At 45.0% G+C, this 21,226-nt stretch overlaps 1 protein-coding gene across 3 annotated transcripts in view; it reads left to right on the top strand.

The window, feature by feature from the left end:
• Window positions 1-20,465, top strand: part of LOC122215618 (ubiquinol-cytochrome-c reductase complex assembly factor 1) — a 102,394-nt gene extending 81,929 nt beyond the window's left edge. For all 3 annotated transcript variants that reach the window (XM_042931134.1, XM_042931133.1, XM_042931132.1), the window contains 3 exons: window positions 9,345-9,422; window positions 15,917-16,030; window positions 18,964-20,465. In XM_042931134.1, coding sequence (XP_042787068.1) covers window positions 9,345-9,422; window positions 15,917-16,030; window positions 18,964-19,098 — 327 coding nt within the window. In that variant the 3' untranslated portion in view covers window positions 19,099-20,465. The remainder of the gene's footprint in view (window positions 1-9,344; window positions 9,423-15,916; window positions 16,031-18,963) is intronic.
• Window positions 20,466-21,226: the final 761 nt, after the last annotated feature.

A 21,226-nucleotide genomic window follows, 5' to 3' on the forward strand; every position in this document is an offset into this window, starting at 1 on the left:
TACCCTGATGATCATGAAGTTCTTTCTCTGTTCAATCAGAAGCTCTCCTCCTTACTTCAAACTTCTATATAAGTATTTTGACTTCAAGTCTAGAATGCTAGCAGATGGGAGTCATGGAACTAGAGGTGGTCTTGAAATATTCCAGTGGAAGAGACTGCTCTGAGAGAGGTGTGGGGTTTTAGAGGCCATGTGAGGAACACACTGAAAGGATGGGAGTTGGGCCTCTTCAGGCTACAGTAGTGTTTGGAAACCATGAAAACAGCAGCAGCAAGTACACAAATCTGCTCAACCCTTCCCCAAACCCTTGTACTCAATCTTTGTATTCAAGGGAGCTTTCCTGAAATTTGTAAAGGTGGATGGACGTCACTAATACAAGAGGTAATTATGAGGAATTACCATATTGTGTAATTATGGAGGAATTATGAGGAAATACAAGAGGTAATTAAGAGGAAATACTATATTGATTCATTCTGCAGACGTGTGCTGAACAGTGCACCATCTTTGCCATCAAGGAGCTCACAGTCTAATGCAGTGAGGGAGTGTGGGGGGCAAACTATAAACAGATTAGGAAAATAGTACAATATGCCTTCCTGGTGGAAATATTAAAAACCACGTGAATGAAATAGCAACAAGCTTTAGGGAACTTGAAAGGCTTCACAGAAAATAAGGTAATGCCTCTTGTGTAAAATGAGGACAATTGTACCCTCTTTTAAGATTAAAAGCTTTTAATACAGTTGCTGGCACATGGTTGGCATTCAACAAATGTTAGCTAATGTTGTTATTATTATGGAGAGGTTATATTGAATTGATGAATGACAGTATATCCATTGATTGCAAGCAACAGAAACTGACTTCAGCTAATTTAAGCAAACAAAGGCATTTATTGGAGGCTAACTAGTGCTCACAGAATGGAAAGGAGAGTTTAACAACAGGCCTCGGGAAGCTCAGGGATTGTAGTATTAACTGACAGGAACTTAGTACGGTCTCTTTGGGATGATCCAACTTTAGCTGCCTTTTATCTTTGGTTATCTCTGCTCAGAAGTAAGAGTCAGATTAGGTTAGCTGGGACTCCTCTGCCCATCTCTGTGATGAAGGGACAGGTTTCCAGGGTCAGCAGCCTGCCGACTCTTATGAAGTTGGGGAGGGGTAGATCTGGGCCCTAAGGAAGGGATGCCCAGAGTGAGTGATACTCACCTCAGGCAGTATTAGAGTAGTACTTCCAAGATCTGCTGATCCATTGAGACTGATGATGGAAGCAAACAGGCCAAGTCATGGCACAGCCTCTGGGTGTTTCTTTCATCTGTAGAATCATGAATGTCCTGGCTTGTGACCAATGGTAACCCAGTGTGACCATACCTGTCTGATACGCTTCATTGAAATTTCTCAGGTTTCTCCTTGTTTATTCTTAAGTATGGTAGCTAAAACAAAGACTCTTGACTATTACAGTGATAGAGGAAAGAAAAGTTTTTGACCTTTGTACATGGAATTTCTTTTCATATGTCTATGTTACTTTAAAAATTTCTCATTTGTCAGTTCATGATCAGAGATCTGCTCTGGGACTTTATTATAACTACATATGTAGTCAAACCCTTCCTTCATCCTGTTATTTATTATTATTTTGGCCTAGACATGCCACTGTGTATTTGACCTTGTTGAATCTCATCTTGTTTCTAGGATAACTTTTCAATAATTCATAGTTCTTTGCATTTTACTCTTGTTTTTCAAAGTACCAAAATTAGCAGTTTTAACTTTTTTGCTTGTGTGATTTCTCCATTTCTGATATGATTCATCAGAAGCAGAAATGTATGACATTTTAGGGAAGACACTAGATTTAGGGTCCAGCTGTCTGAGATAAAAGTCCTAGCACTGTCAAAAACAGGGTGTGACTTTGGGGAAAGTCATTTAACATTTTTGAACTTTTGTTTTCTTTTTTTTTTTTTTTTCAACTTTTTTTTTTTAATTTATTTTTGGGACAGAGAGAGACAGAGCATGAACGGGGGAGGGGCAGAGAGAGAGGGAGACACAGAATCGGAAACAGGCTCCAGGCTCCGAGCCATCAGCCCAGAGCCTGACGCGGGGCTCGAACTCACGGACCGCGAGATCGTGACCTGGCTGAAGTCGGATGCTTAACCGACTGCGCCACCCAGGCGCCCCTTGTTTTCTTGTTTATAGAATCAGGACAACAGTAGCAGTTAGGCTGTGAACTCCTAGAAGGGCAAGGTTATGATTGTGAGGCACAAATAAGATTGTATATATGAACTCATTATCAAATCAAATGTGATATGTGATATGTGTTCATGTTACCACTACCACTATCGTAATTATTATCAGCACACATTTTCAGTGGAGACCCCAGAATTATTTCCTTTAGAATTTGGTGCTGTGCTGTCAGTGCTGTTGGTAAAGGTGACTCTTTGAAGTCTATGTTAATATAACCCCTATAACTGGAGTATGCATGAGACTTGCCATGTGGAATGCAATCAAAAATTTCAGAAATCAGAGTAGATTATAGCTGTTACCCTCCTCTTATCTGTATGTTCTGACATAGAAGCAAATTCAATTGGTATGGGTAGTTTGATCTTCCCAGGACCATAAGGTCCCTCATCAGCTCTTTTCAACATAGTTACAGACTTACTGAATGCCTTGTCAAGTGAGTAAATGACTGTAATTTTCAAGGATGGCTGGCTCTTGCTTTGCTGTTTTCCAAGCCTGAGGAAAAGGCTCCTGTACTTTATAACCATCAGAAATTAAAGCCAGTGGTTCAGCAGGTATGCCTGCCAAACCACGTACCTCATTTTTTATGACATGATCAGGCTATACAAATTTTGAATATGCAGATTCCAAGCTGCAAGGCTGGAATTTTTTAAATAAATAAGTAAATAAATAATGTATGGATGTATATATGTATTTGGAGACAGAGCGTGTGAGAACGGGGAAGGGGCAGAGAGGGAGAGAGAATCTTAAGCAGGCTCCACACTCAGCACGGAGCCCAACACGGGGCTTGATCCTAATAAGGGGCTTGATCCCATGACTTTGGGATCATGACCTGAGCTGAAATCAATAGTCGACTGCTCAGCCAACTGAGCCACCCAGGTGTCCCAATAAATAAATAATTGAAAAAAGGCATTTCAGTGTAGTAAGCTTCTCTGTGCCATTAAAAGTTGGAAATCATTTATTAAAATGAGATGTAAGGATTATCTCCTGTTTTAGGTTGGCTTTTCATCACAGCTGAAATATGCTTTACTCAGATGTTCACATCATTTTCTAAAGAGGGAGGAAGACATTGAAACTGTCCATCTTTTCATGTTTTATTATTTTTCCATTTCTTCTTGGTATTCATACAGTTTCCTCTGGATCTGCCTAACACACACATACACACAGCAGACACACAGAATTTTATTCGTTGTATTTTGTGGTCATTGCTAAAAGAGCCTCGGTAAATCATTTAGTCATAATGCAAGTAAGTGAGTTATCTGCACCCATGTGTTTGGTCTCTCCATATACCCTTTCTCTCTTTCTTTCTCCTCTCACCCGTTTCTGTGTGTTTCACATAATATTCTACAGTGAGCTCATTTCTAAAATTGAATTTAATAGACTGGTTGATGATCAATGCACATTAGCCTATTGCCATGCAATCAGTGTGGCCCATGGTGTTGACGCTGGAAAGCATTGCTGATGCCATTTCTGACTGCTAGAAAGACCTGACCTGTAATCTTTTGTACTGTGTTGTAGCTTTATGATGAATTTGGTATATTCCTTATGCTTTAGTCAGCAACTCTAGCCCCATTTTATCATTCGTTCATTTCAACAAATTCTGTTTTTGTTTTTGTTTTTTAAAGATTTTTTTTTTAATTTTTTTTTTTTAACGTTTATTTATTTTTGAGACAGAGAGAGACAGAGCATGAACGGGGGAGGGTCAGAGAGAGGGAGACACAGAATCCGAAACAGGCTCCCGGCTGTCAGCACAGAGCCCGACGTGGGGCTCGAACTCACAGACCGCAAGATCGTGACCTGAGCCGAAGTCGGCCGTTCAACCGACTGAGCCACCCAGGTGCCCCAAAGATTTTGTTTTTTAAGTAACCTCTACGCCCAGTGTGGATCTCGAACTCACAACCCCCAAGATCAGGAGTCACATGCTCCGCCATGCTCCACCAGCCAGGTGCCCGGATTCCAACTAATTCTTATTAACTTGTTGCTGTTAGCAACTTTGCCTCAAGCCAGTAGCTGCAAAGCTTCTTCTTACCTTTCATGTGCATCAGTTGTGTTGTCCATACCAGCCTTCTTCCATTCTGTCCTCTCACATCACAGTCACACCATTGCTCCCTCCCCTACACCTCCACCCCTGGCCCAGTTTTCCCAGAAGTGAGGCTTAGCTTACTGGCGATGTCTGATGGATATCAGTAATCGGCCACTGATGACCCATCGGGTGACCCATCTCTAGCCACCATTGGAATTGGGAATCTCTGAGTTGTGTTTACCCAAGACTCTATTAGCTGTTCTTAGTCCTGCCTCTACAGATCACCTAAGTTGTAGGTACATGAAGGGTGGCCACATTATTTATTGTGTTTGTTTCACCATAGATAGCATTGGAGTCAGACTGCTCTGTGTTCTGATTTTGACCCACTATTTCCTAGCTTCTCAAATGTCAGTTTCCTCTTCTCTAAAGTGGGGATAGTAACAGTACCTGTCTCACAGAGTTAGTCATTGGGAAGGATTAAGTGAGCTCGCATGCTTAGAGCTTTTTGCATGGTTCTTGGCACATGGTAAACAGTGAGCAATGGGACCTGTTTCTGGAATTTTTGTGGCACCATAGACTGAGGAGAGAGGAGGCTTTGCAGAAGGTATAATTTATAAACTATGTCTTAGAGGATAAGAAGGAGTTAGCATCCCAGTAGATAACGAAGGCAGAAAGATTGCCAGCAACAATTACTTAAGAGAGCAAGGCGTATTTGTGGAAGTAGCACATAGTTTGCTCTGACTGAAGAGTCAGCCGAAAGTGGGGAGGTGGGAGGAGGTGAGGCAGGAAAGATGACCAAGAACCAGATCACAAAGAACCTTGTAGAGCTCATGGAGGAGTTTAAACCTGATTCCTCCGTCATTCCCTCCATCCACATAATCTGGTTCCTCTGTTAAGCAGTCACATAAACGTCTTTAAGAGCAGCAACAGCAAAAAGGGGAAAGAGGGCAGCGAATTGGCCTCAAATGAACTGGCGTGTCTTTAAAGCTAATACTCCTCCTTGCAAATACGATATTAATTAAACATGTGCCTTGCAAGATTCATTATTGTTTTGCTTGTGTTCCCTGTTGGTTGTCTCATTCATTAATCTGCTGATTAGTAACCCTGAACTCTTGCATCTCCCCACCCCCTTTTTGGCATTCCCTTTTTAATATACTATGCTGTTCCCCCTGGGACGTAAACTCCAGGACCCGTCCCTGGCCTGCTCGTGTTTGTTTTCTTTGCCCCTTGTGCCTGCCTCTGCTATAACATTTGTAGTATGTGTTAAGTAATCCTTAAGGTAACATTTTTATTATGTCATAAAAAGTGCATGGCAAATATATTATAACTCATGGACTTTGTTTAAAAATGAACGGATAATTTATTGAGTGTGTTACATGAGCCTTGCTCCCCTCCCCATTTCAGCTGAGACTTGCTGCTCATTTAGCCTCGCCTCCTATTGAGTGCTCCCACCCTGTGACATGCTGGGAAAGCAGACCCATGGTTGGCTAGAAATGACATCATAGTTTATGTACTCAATAAAAATTTAATTAAGTCATTACAGGAATTGCAGTCATCATTTAACCCTCTGATTTCTTCTGTTTAGTTTATTATTAAACATTCAGTAATACCAGTCACCAAATCCTGATGGCTTATAAAATATCTGCATGAATTTTAATAGCTTAAATAAATGGGAAAATATGAGTAACTGATATAAAAGGAACCTTTTCCTTGTGGTGGTACTGTATGTATGGGTTTTTTTTATGAAAAGCAAAGCATTATGAAAAGGATAAGAGTTTACTAGGAGAACAGCTCAATGCTATCTGGGAGGAGTTTCTCATTTGGTGTGTCCCATCTGTGTATTCATGGGCAGGGCGCTCCCTACAGAATCATCTGGCAGTGGGGACACAGAACCTGCACACCAACAAACAAAAGCTTCAGTGAGGAAATAAAATCCCAACAGAGGTTCACCGGAGGGAATATCCAGCTCCCTGCCTGTAGCTGCTGGACTGGCTAGAAAGGCCCCTTTGGGATGAGTCCAGTAGTTCAGGAAGCTGTTCTCACTCACCCTCACCTGTTGCCTGCAGATCATGTGTCTGCACTGATCGAGCTTCCACCCTCTTCCAGGAAGGGCCCTTTTCATGATCTAATCTAGCCTGGGTGATGATATCTGAAAGCCATTCCTAGCTGTGGCTGCCTGCCATCTCAGTTAGAGGGGAGAGGGAGAGGCAACTGGAGTTAGAATATGGGACTGGAGGTCCCATACATACAGGTCACTGGAGTTAGAATATGGGACTGGAGGTAGCTGGAGCCTTGCTAATAGGGAATTCTTGTCCCGCTGTCCATTCTTCCTGGGTCATAGGCAGCCAGAATGCAGGTGCATCCCAAGAGGAGAAAGTGTGTATGTATGTATGTAACTGGACCTTGCTGAAAACTGAGGTTTGCAGATTAATGTGTTGGTGGTCTCTGGAAATGCCCTACAGATGGTGAAATAGATAAAGCATTCATCTAGAAATCAGGTTCTCATCCTGGCTCTGACATTAACTTTATGTGTGACCTCAGACAAGTGCCTACCCCTTTTTGGGTGCCAGTTCACTATTTCCTCAGAGGAATCGAGCTAGGTGATCTCTGAAGGGCCTTCCAGCTCTACAGCTCACTAGTTAGATGCAACACATAAACCAGTTCTGCTGAGCAGGTTCAGTGAATGTTTGCCTCAGAGAGATGCCTTTGTGTTTGACATCTCTGACGTCTGTCAGTGGCTCTGATTTTTCTTGCACGATTAGGAGAATAACTTGTATGGGAGTAGGGAGAGCTCCAAAATGGGTATCAGCAGGTGTGGGTTGTAGTCCCATCCTCATATTTCAGTAGGAACGAACTCTAGCTCTGGCTTGTTTCTGGACTCTTCCTTTCGCCTCAGCCCATTCTGGAAGATGGTGTAAGAAGTTAGGCAGTATATATTTTTGAAATTTCAGAAACATGCAGGGTACTCAAGCAGCAAAAAAGGGGAAACAAAAGGGTGTCATTGGACAAAACATGCTATGCTTGGCGCTCAGACCCTTGTAAGGATGCAGTCATCCACCTGCCAGTCTTAAACCCTGCTCTGGGCCAGGCCCTGGACTAGGTGTCAAGGGTGCCAAGGTTAATCAGACAGAGTTTGTTATGACCCTTGAGTAGCTCACAGACTAGTGGGAGAAACAGGTACATAAGCAACTCTAAACCATATTGTGCATCCAGAGGAAGAGTGTGGACAGAGCTCTGGGAACATGAAGGCTGGAGGTCTGATTTGGCTTGGGTTGAATGTAGGAGGGAAGGATCATGGATTGTACTACCAGCTGCATCCAGTCTCACAGTTTCCAGTCTTGAGTGTCACCATTCTCTCTTCCTTTTGAAAATTATCCCTGACTATGGAACTGGTTTTAGTTTTCGTAAACAAACCAGAAGGTATTACTCATAATTCATTGCATTGGCAGAGAACTTTACAGCTTACTGAGGCTTTCGGCATACATTGTTGAATTAATGAATGAATACGTGCTAATTCACTTGCTATTTAAACCAGTGATGTGTGCAGGGCATTCGAAAGGCAAGGAAATAGACTCAGAAAGGTTATTGGATTTGCCCAAGATCATCGCATCCTGTGAATATAGCGGAATTAGAACTTCAACCCAGGTTTTCTGACTAAATCCAGGTCCTTTCACTACTTCCTTCTGCTCTTCTTCAGAGACCAGTTATGAACCACAGGATTAAATCAATCAGTCTTTGATTTTTGATCCAAAATAAAATCATCTTCCTGAAGGCAGGAACCTGATGAAATATAAGCACATGGACTTTGGATTCAAACTGACTGGATACTCATCTCAGCTTTATCATTAATTTGCTGTGGCACCTTGGGCCAGTCACTTTACCTGCTTTAGGCCCAGTTTTCTTTGTCCATAAACATGTGACTATAGCACATCTACCACCTGAGTTCCAGTGTCAGTTAGAGGAGATGATGTCCATAAAGCACGTGGCCCATACCAGCTGCTCAGTAAATGGTCAGGATTGTTAACCACAAATCTTACTCTCCATGTAAAGTTCCATATAACTTTTGGCTGTTTCTAAAACCTGTCAGTTTAAATACTCAGTGCTTATTGCACATTACACCAGGCTTTCTCCTCTGCCCCAGCGAGGAATGAAACAGAGACCCTGCTCAAGCATATTCCTAGAGGTCTGGAGGTCAGAGTTTTGACCCTACTGAAGACATTTGGTGAGGGCCCACCTGGCCGTCCTCTGAGAGGAGTTCCTCCATGGTGTCAGTGGTCTCACTGCAATTGTATTTGAAAGCAGTCTCTCAAGATTAACAGCCTTACTGCTTCAGCCCACCTTGTTCTCTTCTCCTCTGCATAGCCTCAGGGGCTCTCCTTTCTCCTCCTGTCTCCTGGTCCTGCCTCTCTCCCTCCTCTTTGCACCTCTGACAACTTCCTTCTGTCTTTCACCACCACAGGCTCCTTTCAGTAGCCCTTCGACATTTCCTAACCTGGTTCCACCATACCTTTCCAGTTTCTTCCCATTTGCCTTGCCTGGCACTTCCCAAATATTTTCTTCCCTGCCTCTGCACCTTGGGACACCATGTTCCCTCTGTCTAGAATATCCTCTCTCCTTCATGGTCCACGTAAGTCTTACCTCCGGGAGAACTCTTTCCCTGCTCCCAGAGCAGAGATCGTTTATACTAAAATTCCTCTATTGCTCACCACTTCTGGAATAGAATTTGAGGTAACATACTGCAGTTTAATTGTTTTTTACATACCTGTTTTCCCATACTAGACGGTTTGCTCCTTCAGCTGAGAAACATTTCTTACACTTTGTGTTCATAGGGTCTAGCAAAAAGCCTGACACATACCTGTGGCTCAGTTCACTAAAGTGACTTACTGATTTGTGTAATTTAGGATCAAAATCTAAAAGAAACTGTCAAATGGGGGAGGGGGAGAATCCAGACAGATCAGGGAAATGAGGGTGGACTAGCAGTTCGCTCTGTTAGGGGCCTTCTCTCTTGGTTCTACTAAGAGTCTATGATAGTTAAGAGGCAAAAATCATATTTTTTGTTTCTTTCCCCTTTTTTCATAGTTTTGTTTTTGTCATTTTGTTTCTGTAGGTTAATTCTTATATCCTGAAGAAGAATATGATCCTTATGACAAACAATTTCTATGCAGCCATCTTGGGATATGATGAGGTAAGGTCATTTGCCAAGCCTTAAGCAGAACATGGGCTTCCCCCAACAAAAGACTTTTTTGATGAGAAACTCTGAGGAAACCTTCAAGGAGACATCATCACTCACTACCCACTATTATGGCTTGGTATTTATTTCCTCATCTTCATTGACTTGGCAACAGGAATGACTCTGCTCAGAAGTTTGCCTAGTGCTTGGGAAAGAAAGCACTATAGAATATGGTCAAATCATTCAACTAGAAGCATTTCTTGAGTCCTTGTCAGGTGCTGGATGTAGCGACAAAGGCAAATCAGTCATTCTCTTGGCCCCAGGTGCCACCAGAGACAGGAAGACATACACATGTAAACAGCATGGTCTGCCAGACAAATCACACAGTCTTTTAACTTTAATTGTAAAAGCAATCTGTAGGGGTGCCTGGGTGGCTCAGTCGGTAAAGCGACCGACTTTGGCTCGGGCCATGATCTCACGGCTAATGAGTTCGAGCCCTGCATTGGGCTCTGTGCTGACAGCTTAGAGCCTGGAACCTGCTTTGGATTCTATGTCTACCTCTCTTTCACTCCCTCTTTCACTCCCACTCACGTTCTTTCTGTCTCTCAAAAGTAAATAATACATTTAAATAATTTTAAAAATGAAATAAAAGCAATATATACTCATCAGAAACTCGTAACACTGTACATAAGTGGTTGAAGTAGAAAATAGAAGGCCCCTTTCTCTCCTGCCCAATTCCCTGCCCCAGAGGAAAACTTTGTTAACAGTTTACTGGGTGTCCTGCCAGACGTTACCTTTGCATGCACAAGCACTTAGATATTTATTTTCTTTACACAAATGGAAGTTACACTGCATACACTATCCTGTACCTTGCCTTTTTCAATGAACAATGTATCTTTGACATCCATCCATGTCAGAACCTTTAGATCTGTCTCATCCAATTTACCATTTAAAAAAAATTTTTAATGTTTATTTATTTTTGAGAGAGAGGGAGAAGGAGACACAGAATCCGAAGCAGGCTCTAGGCTCTGAACTGTCAGCACAGAGCCTGATGTGGCGCTTGAACCCACAACCTATGAGATCATGACCTGAGCCGAAGTCGGATGCTTAACTGACTGAACCACCCAGATGCCCTTCAAATTTACCATTTTTAAGTGCACATGTCAGTGGCCTTAAGTACATTCACATTGTTGAGCAACAGTCACCACCATGTGTTTCCAGAACTTTTCCATCTTCCCAAACTGAAGCTCTGTCCCCCTTAAAACCCTTACTCTTCCCTCAGCCTCCTCCCAGGCCCTAGTAACCACCACCACCTACTTTCTGTCTCCATGAATTTGAATACTCTTGAGTACCTCATGTTAGTGGAATCATACAGGTTTTATTCTTTTGCTCCTGGCTTACTTCACTTAGTGTAATGTCGTCAAGCTTCATCCATGTTAGAGCATGTGTCTCATCTTTTGCCCCTAGCTGTTACTACAGAAATTTCAAACACATCGAAAAGATGAAAGAATGGTGTAATGAACACCTATACGTGCACTGCCAGTATTCATCATACCTCATCTATTTAACAAAACATGTGCTTTTATGCTCATTTTGTGGTGACCTCCAGATTGAATGCAAGCATCACCCCTTCTGGGAAACAGGCCTGGAACCGTCCTAGGCTCAGTTCCTTCCGCCTTCCCTGGACTCCACTTGCTACATTAGTGTTAACTGTCATCCTGGCTGGGTGGGGACTCCTTCTGGGTAGTGGCAGTCTCTACTGTGTTTGCATTTCTACTGCCTAGTAGCATGATACTTGGCGTGTGGTAGGGGAAGAATGAGGAAGGGAGAAAATGCATAAAGGATGAAAATAGGAAACTGGAGTTCAGGCTGGGGGAAGTGTCATCAGCCTGAAGGTAATAATTAAAGCCAGGAGATAAGCTTACAAAAAAATTAAGGGATTTGGTTAGGATCTTGATTCTCAGTCTGCCAGATATCTTCAGTTATCAGAGAGCAATTTAGATTGCATACCACACATTGAACCATAGCCTACCACACATAACATTGATTGAACATGAGCCTTGCAGGAGTGGGATGGGAGTTGAGAAAAACTGCTTAGATCTACACATTGTTTTTGTTTTTGTTTTTTTTAATGTTTATTTATTTTTTGAGAGAGAAAGATAGCGTGTGAGTGGGAGAGGTGCAGAAAGAGAGGGAGACACAGAATCCAAAGCAAGTTCCAGGCTCCGAGCTGTCAGCACAGAGCCCAACACAGGGCTCAAACCCACAAATTATGAGATCATGACCTGAGCTAAAGTAAGACGCTTAAGTGACTGAGCCATCCAGGCACCCCTACACGTTAATTGTTAAATTAGTTGCATTCTGACTTCAGAAAGCTTACAGTGTATAGAAGAATGAGACTTAGAATTGAAGAAATATAACTATTAGTTAGCATTTTTTTGAGTTCTTTATTGCATATGGCTCAGTTGATTCCTTTCACCAATATTAATAAAGGTGTTCTGAATTGTGTCTCTTTTCTGTCCCTCCTATCCCAGTCCATCCTGGCAGAGCCATCTTATAGACATGCCTGATCACAGGAGTCACCTGGGGAGCTCTTCAAATCAAATTCTTGAGCACCTCCCTGAAGGTTCCAGTTCAATAGGAGTGAGGCCTGGTATTTTAGCAAGCACCCCAGGTGACTGTTTAGAGTGGGAAAGTTTGGGAAATATACTCATTACCTGGGACACTTTTTAGAAATACCATTGTTTGGGCCCTATCTCCCAAAAGTTCTAATTTAACTGCTCTAGGTGGGCATCTGTTGTGAAAGTTGCCCAGGTAATTTTAATGTGCATACAAATCACCTAGGTAAAACACAGATTCTGACTCAGCAAGTCTGGAGTGAGACCTGAGATTCTGCGTGGCAGACAAGCCGCAGGTGACATGGTGCAGCCATCTGCAGACCACACTGCGAGTCATGGGTTCGAGAGCTGTCCTAAGACTAGTCACATGCAGCTATTTTGATTTAAATTCCTTAAATAAAATTGAAAATTCAGTCCCACTGGCTACATTTCAGGTGCTCAATAACTTTATGTGGCTGGTGGCTGCTCTACTGGACAGAACATTTCCATCATTACAGAAAGTTCCATTGGACAGTGCTGTTCTACAGCAACCTTTTCCTAGAATGTTGCTTGGGTTGTGCCCTGACAATGGCCACTTTTGGAACTTTCCTGTTTGCTACTCCGTTAAGTTCAAATTCCTCCATGGAATTTCCAAGCCTTCTGTCAGTGGTCCCCAGTGTGACCTATCCACTGGTATCTCCCATTGTTTCCTAGTGTGTAACCTTTCCAAAGTGAGGCCATTTGCCCCACTGCCCCACAGACATGCTGTGACTGTCTGTGCCTGACTGAGACTCTCCTGGACAACTAGGTATGGAGGGCAGTAGCCAAGTCTGTCAGCTTTGGGCCTGAGGACCTGATTCAAGGCCTGAATCAGGCCTTGTAGATACTCTTTCTGTAAATGTTCAGTGAATTAATATATTCTCTCTTGCTTAGAATATCCTGTAGCTCTCCAAATATTCTCTATTCTCTAAGGCCTCCTTCTCCACAAAGCTTTCCCTGACCTCTCTAGATCTGTATTTGTTTACTCTGAATTTCAATATCATCTATCCATCCATCCATTAACAGGTATATATTAAATGCCTACCATGTGGGATGCACTGGGAATGTATTGGTGAATAAAACAAACATGGTCTGGTTCTTTCCCACTGGAGCTTACCTTCTAATGGGGAGACAGGTAGTAAACAAGTAAACAAGCAAATAAATATCTAATTTCAAATAGAGTGTCCTAGAAGCTAAGACTGAATAATGAGGAGCCAACCACGTACAGAGTATACATTGGAGTCACCCTATACAGATTGGCAGTTGTTCATTCTCCAGGATTTGATCCTGTGCTTCTGTTTAATGTGCACTAGCTTTGTCCCTTCAACTAGATTGCAAGCTGCCTGCAGGCTGAGACCATTTTGCTGTGATTCTGTGTTCTCAGCATCATGCTAAGCACATAGTGGTGTCACAAGTCAGTCTTCTCTGAGTGAGACTGCCATTCCAAACCCTTAATCATAACCAGGGCCTTCGAGCCACAGGCTTCCTCTCAATTACTCTAGGCCTAGGTCTCTTAATCTCTGAAGGATGCTGCTTTTTTGTGTTGCGAGGCAAAATAAGTAGGCCCCTAGTAGATTGTGGGAAGTTTACTCTGCAAACTAATATTTGGCTGCCAAGTACCCTTTTTCCTTTCCTGCTTTCTCTCTGACTTACGCTGGTTTGGTGGAAAGAAGGCTAAAGTTGGGTTTATTGATTTATTCAGCCAATTTTATCGCACTCCCACTCTGTGCAGGTACTGCGTCCTAACCAGAGTTAGTCAGGCACCATCCCTTGACTTCACAAGTGTGTTCTGGTCCTAAGTCTACCACCATTTAGCTAGATAACCTCTAAGCCTCTGTGTACTTATCTTTCAAATGGGGATAATAGAATCTGTTCCTCTCAATGTACATAGGCATTAGGAGCCAGGTATGTGAAGGTACTCTGACAGAGTGGAATAGTCAGGTTGTTATCACTGTTAATCTGAGTCCTGAGTCATCCTTTTCTTTCTGACTGATTATGGACTTGCCCCTTCCCAACCATCTCACCCATTGCCAAGGGTGCCTGTTTGCAGCAGGCCATGGCTCCCAGGGCTTTCACTGTCCTGTGCTCTGTGCTCATACTCTTAAGTCCTCACGACACCTGTTCTCACGCCTGTTCCTTCCCATGTAGCACATGTAGGTCGCTTCCAGCAGCACTCTGGCATGTGCCCAGGGCACTGTGGACACAGGCAGGCTGTTGGGTTAGCAAATAACTTGGAGAATGGTGATGTGCCTGAGCTTGTCCTTGGGCCCTGTCCCCATCTGCCAGAAGAAGCTGGTTCTCCTGACTCAGCCATTGTGCCAGCACAGTCTCTTTAGCTGTGGAATTGTAGGGGTGTTTAGCAGGGAGCATTTGGAACAGGCAGAATGTTTTTCCACCAAACTGTCAGCACCCCATCCTAGACTTGGCCCTTCCTGGCAGCAGGCCTGAAGTCAGACCTCATATGCTGCCATGTCCCAGAGACCAGTCCACAACATCACATTGAATACACGATCTGGGGTCTTTGTGCAGTGATTTGCCATTTACAGAGCCTTTCATGGCCATTATCTCCAAATTCTCACAACAATGCTGTGGGCTTGGTCTTAACTGTGTTTGTTCAGCTCATGAGAAGCTGAGACTCAGGAAGGGCTGGCTTTCGAAGGGCCACACAACTATCAAGTGACAGAGCTGCTGTTTGAACCTAGGTGGCCTGATCCCTAGATCTCACTGTTGTTTCAACTATATCCACAGCTGCCTGCCAAAGCAAGCTCCTGGTCTTTGTATCTGACTGTACTACACTTAACAGAGTACCTTTACATGATCTCACTTTCATAATGCAAAGATGTAGGGAAAGCATTTTCATCTCTGTTTATAATAGAGGAGCAAGTTGAGACTCAGGTGTATTGAATTGCCCACCATCTCTGAGCTTCGTAGTAGCAGAGCCAGGACTTGATCCAGCCTTATGACTTGTAAATCTCAGCCAGTGCTTTGTCTGGTTCCACATTACCTTGGCACCTGGACAGAGCAACTTCTTGGGGCCTTTCCCTTCAGTCACCCTCACCCCAGGAAGCAGGAACCTCCCCTCTCCTTCCCTTAGAGATCCAAACTAGTAAATGGCCCTAGTCCATGGCCCAAGTGCCGATTAGTCTCTGATATTTGGACTTCCCAACGGAGCCCCTGTCTCTGCTGGGAAGGACAATGTTAGGCACACATGCACACAGTGTCTGAGCATGCCCTCTGTGGCCCATGACAGTGAGCCTGTTCCTCTACTTGAGGAGAGGCAGGACAAGCCATGGCCAGCCCAGAGATGGGTGACAGTGAGGTCATGGTGCCTGGTTTCCTTCCCCGGAGAGCCGGCTGCCTTGCATATGTGTCCATACACTAGGAGAGAAGGTGCAGTGTATTCCCACCTCTGTTTCTGGGGGGAAATACCCCCTCAGAATACTCTGTGCCTGTTCCTTGTGGACGGTGGTGGGAGCAATGTGCCACTGTTTCTCTTCTTAGCTTCACAGGTATCGCTGGGTCGAGTACAGTACAGGAAAGTAGAGGGAACTGTAGCCTGGGAAGGCGACCAGACATGAACCCCATCTCTGCATCAATCTTAGCCAGGCACTTGGCCCCTCTGGATTCCGTGTCCTTCCTCTGTATGAAATGAAAGGGTTGGATCAGATGCTCTCTGAAGACCTCTTCCAGTTCTATTGTGTAGCCGCCCCGTTCGTTCTTGTGGTGTATATAAGGTCCACAAGGCCTTTTTGTGGTATCTGTAAGGTCCTTCCAAGCCAATGTGGTGCTTGCCATTATGTTTACAATAGTCCCAGCTTTTGTATTGTGGCTCTGCCATGGTCCCCAGGAGACCAGTTGTCTTCTGTGTTCCAGGGAATCCTTTCAGATGACCATGGGCTAGCTGCTGCGCTCTGGAGAACCTTCTTCAACCAGAAATGTGAAGATCCTCGACAGCTTGAATTATTGGTGGAGTATGTGAGGAAACAGGTGAGCAGCCCTACACCTCTTCCAGAGGCTCATGGAAAGCAGGTCCTTCCTGAGGTCTGTAGATGCTGGACTTTCAGAGGATCATGAGAGGTTGAGTTCCCAGAGGCCAGTCTGAGGGAATTCTGACCACATCATGTCCACACCAGGCACTGATAGAGAACAGCCTCTCTGTATCCAGCCATGAGCTAGGCAGGGGGTGGGGTATGGGATAGAAGAAGAAGAGGCGCTGAGTAATCTCCTGCTTTCAAACACTTTTAGGCGTTCATTCACTACACATTTGATTGTCTGTTGTATGCCCAGTGCAGTGGGAGACCCTGGGTGTGCATAGTCCTGTAGGATATGGGAATGGGGTACAGTGCAGTTGCCCACAGTAGCCCTCTCTGCTCACATTGAGGCTCCAAGGTTCATGTTTCCTGTTCCTGATTTCTAGCAGGACTGGGCTCCAGGCAGAATTCCATAAAAAACGCTCAAGCCTCTGCCCACTGAATGCTATCCACAATCAAACAGCGTCCTCCTACTTCATTTACCATCCCCCTGGTCCCCCAGGGCTCCCTAACACCAGAGCTTCTAAGAGAAAACTCCAGAGTGAGGACTGCTTCACTACATAGTTTTTCTTGAAACCATGGCTACTTCACCTCTTGATCTCTCTGCTCCTTGATCCTGTATTGATGGGAAATCCATACTTTATAGACGAGTGAGCTGAATGGCAAGGAAGAGGAACATAGAGGCTTTTCCAGGGTCTCCCAGTGAGTCAGCCTGCACAGCTGGCCTAGAACCCCAAGCTGGTGATTCATGTAGCCACTAGAAGCCTTGGCTGCTCCAGACAGCTCATCAGCTCAGGCTGTCCCATGAGTCACATCTCTGCTTCATGGGCTTGGCCTCTGGAGCTGAAGGGGCCCCACCCCACAGTTATTCTCTTATTCACCTGTGTCCATAGCCTTTAAGCCTTCAACAGCCAGGGATGGGAAGGCCAGGCCCTGGCTCTTGGGTAGAAGCCAGCAGGAACAGCTTGTTGATGGCTGGAAAAACCACACAGTGGGGCTTTTCAGACCCAGAGGGTAGAGAACCCCAGAAGCCAGGACTTCTGTTTGACCATTCTTCAAATCTGCTAGAGCTGGAAGAAGGCACTGTGGCCAGAGGGCTCCACCCACACAGAACTCTTGAGACTCACTGTTGACTGGACTCACTGTCAGACAGAAGTAGCAACTGGCAAAGCAAATGCTGTGTTTTTTGAGAGACCAGCCCAGCTTTTCCATCTGCCATGGTGGGCTTGTGGCAGAGGCCACAACAAGGGCACAGCTGGGACCTCTCTGAGGGCCCTAAAAGAAGGAGTTACCACACCAGTGCCTCTAGAAAAAATCCTATATTGTCTAGTGAGAGGCAGGCAATAGAAAAACAGTGATAGGGCACTTAGGGAAGCAGGGAGCTTTCATGGGACCCGGTGGTATCAGCAAAACTTCTGAGTACCTGCTGTGCCAGGCACTCTCCTGAGAAAGCAGAGATTCACAGGACCCAGACCTACCCGCGAGCCAACTTATGGTTTGGTGAGGAAGCCAGTCAGGCACAAGCTAACCCTGGAATAAATCAGCCTGTGATGTGATACAGGGTAGAAACAAAGGCTGTGAAAGGCCAAAGACAGGCAAGACTCAGTATAAGTTAGCAGCTCGGGAAAGACCAGGAGGGGCCCTGAACAGATTAGTCCTGTGCCATGATCCTGGTTCGTCTGGTGGGTAGCCCAAGACCCAGTCAGAGGTTATGTTGAGATTTTCAATGCTGAAGATGGGCAGAGTGGCTGCATTAGGCATAGACATGGAGTTGTTGGAAAGAGGAGAGTATTTTAGGGGAGATAATGGGTCAGTTGCTCTCCTTGCACCGGAAGACAGCATGATGTATAGAAATCTAGACCTGAGGTATATGTGAGAGACTGAGGTTAGGTTTCAGGGTCAGCAGCCTGATGGTGAAACAACAGGAATGGAGGAATTCTTGGAAGAGGAGGATGATCCAAAGCCTAAGATGAGGCCTCTGGACTTCCATCCCTTCTCCTTTTCTCCCAAATGCCTTCTCACCCCACAGTGGAGCCTCAGCTTTCTGAATACAATGCTCACTCCTGATGTGATCCAGCTCCCACTGTAAATTTTGCCTGTCCCCTTGAAAGCATTTCTCATTCCTCTCTTCTCCTTACTAGCAGCAGCGAAGGGAATTCTCCCAGAGACCACTTTTACCTCCTGAGACTTGGCCTCTCATTAGATCACTTGCTTCTTGTGGAACTGCCCAACCTCACCTTCCCTGAAGCTGCGCCCATTGTCCATCACAGGTGTCCCTTCTCCACATTTCTCTCAGAGAAACTCTGCCAGTCGTCATGGTGGGTGAAGCTGGGCCCACTGGCAAGCATGGCGGCCCACTAATCGTGTGGTCAAGGCCCCAGAAAAAGTTCCAGCGACTAGCAGTTACAAGCATTTAATCTTTTCATGAGTCCTGTGGGGGTACATGTTACTATTCCGTTTTCACACAAGGAGACTTAAACCTCAGAGAAGGGAATTGGCTCACTTTGAGTAACATCACTACCCTGAATGGACAGATAAACTTACACACACATGCACACATCCCAAGGACATGTCTCCCCCAATACATCCTCCCTGAAAAGTTCTTGCAGTCCAGGAAGTCAGGGTTTGTGTGTCTGTTTTGGTTATTAGAGGTATGATGGGGAATTCTCTAAAGCCTTCCCAGTGAGCTTCCCCAGTGATTAGTTTCTCCCAACCCTCTCTAAGGAAATAATCTGGAAGATCAGACACCTGCTGACTGGGAGCTGGTGTGGTCAGAACCCCCCACAAACTCCCTCCCCGTCCTCTCCATTGGAAGACTGATTCCTTCTGCCGTCTCATGTCTGTCCTGCCCTTGTCCCTGCCCTCTGTTTCTTGCTGTCCCTGTTGCAGATGCAGTACCTGGACTCCATGAATGGGGAGGATCTGCTTCTGACAGGGGAGGTGAGCTGGCGCCCTCTAGTGGAGAAGAATCCTCAGAGTGTCCTGAAGCCCCATTCCCCAACTTATAACGACGAGGGTCTTTGATGGACTGGTCCCTCTGAACAGCTGGCCAGCTGGCTTTGAAGAACTGCCGGGAGAGAGGTGCTTGTTTGGCCCAGAACCCTGCAGAAAGTGGCCTGAACTGACCTTTGAACAGCATCTGTCAAATACCTGGCCCCATTTGTGTTGATTTTCCTTTTAATATGCCCAGGAGCCTGATCTGGTGGGGTACAGTGCTGGGAGAACCCTTAGTTCTTCTGAGATATCCTCTCCCCCAAGAGAAGCCCTGAGCAAGAGCTCCCCAGCACACACTCCCCTGATCCCTTCCAGTAACTATGTGATTGACAGCTTTTCCCAAAGGCTGCAGAGGGATGGTGGTAAGTTAGAAACGGTACACTTCCACCAAGGGCCCACCATGGCAAAGGAGCAGTTTGGAATGCTGCTGAGTCAAGACGGGTAACCACACTCTGTCCTCTGGTTTTGAGCCATGGGGTTGAGTTGGCCATTAAAAGACACAGAGACATATCTCTGCAATGACTCTTTATTCCAGGGTTTTTTAGAAACTTATCTGAGATGGCATTTGCCATAAGCTGAGGAGCATCACCCAGCTCAGAGACAGGATGGGGAGAGGGTCAAGAGGATCTCTGCTGCTGTTCTTGCCTCCAGTTCATGGAGATGTCACTGTTGTGGCCAAGGCATAGCCTGCCAGGCTCCATCCTCTGGGACCCAGGAGGCTTCTGATGGCCAAGGGGCTTGTCACATCCTGAGTTGTTTGGAAAGAAGACCCAAGAACATAGGCCTTTTTGTCACTTCCCTATTGAATGGGGTGAGGGACATGCTGTCTTTTCCTCTCTTGACTCCTTTATGTGAGATACTGGGGCAAAGAGAATATTTTTTTCTGGCTTATCCCAGGGCCCAACCCCATGCCCAGCTTTCTAGCTCCTTCCTAACTTCTAGAGCGTGTGCTACAGAGCCACCTTGGTCTGTGCTCTTGAGGGTCAGTTGCCTCCTCCCTGAGTATGGGTCATCTCTTGGGGGATTTTCTTTGCATTGAAGGAAGGGGGCGGGGAACCATATTGCCCCTCCTTCCCCCATCAAACTTCCTTCATTTAACTTGCTATAAAATGAGTCATATAAAGAAATTCTATATGGGTGAGGTATATCCCACTTCTGTGAAAACATTACAAATCAGACCGCCTTCTCTGAGTTTATTTAAGATGCTTTTGTTGCAAGCGGAGTTCTAGAGTGAAGCCTCCTCTGTGTGTGTGAGATAATAACACCTTGTAACTCATTACAGCTGGGCACTATTTACATAAACCAGAGCTGAGCCAGGCAGGAATTTGCTGATTAATTTATTTTTAATGGAGTGAAGTATACCATGCACCAAAATAAACTTTACTGTGTGTACCTAACTGCTCCTGGAATGGATGGAAAAATTAATGGAACAGATTTTGGCTCCCAACTCCACACATTAATTCATATATAAAAGTTACTTGAGCCTTAACCCATTTGCTGCCCAGGGCAGCTCCCCAGCCGCAGATCCCAGCCCACAGCACCAGTTCAGCTACTGGGCTTGCATGAGAATCACGGAATTGCAGATTTAGAAGAAACTTTAGAGGTCTCTTAGTCCAACCCTGGTCCAGAACTTGACTCCCTTTCTCAGCATCTCAGTTGGCCTATGTTCATACAGGCCGTTTATGAATGTCTCCAGCAGCAGATGGTCCTGCCTGCAGAGCCAAGTCCTGTCTCCATAAGATGAGTAATCATCAAACACTGCAACTTGTAATACGGAGCTGCGTTTTAAAGAGCCAAATTGGATCTGTCATGTTGGGGATGTCCCAAAGCCCTCACTTCCTGCCTGCCGGCATCTTTCACCGAGTACACGACCCCCTCCCCTTCAAGATAAAATCGAGGCTCCTCGAGGCTGCAAGGCTCTTCTTAATTTGACCTGTGCTTGTTTCTGAGTCTCTAACTCATTTCTTCTCCGAGGAAACTGGACCATTTGGGGTTACCTGAAGAGACCACCCTGTATGTTTCCTCTACCTGGAATCCTTGTTTCCTCTTCAGACTAGAGAAATCCTGTGTGTCCTCAAATACCCACCCCCCATCCTACCTGGTCTGTCCCAGGTGGAAACTAGTTTTTACATACACACCCTTCATCCTGCACCATTAG

The sequence above is a fragment of the Panthera leo genome, chromosome A3 (genome assembly GCF_018350215.1).
Source record: "Panthera leo isolate Ple1 chromosome A3, P.leo_Ple1_pat1.1, whole genome shotgun sequence".
Classification (NCBI taxonomy): domain Eukaryota; kingdom Metazoa; phylum Chordata; class Mammalia; order Carnivora; family Felidae; genus Panthera; species Panthera leo.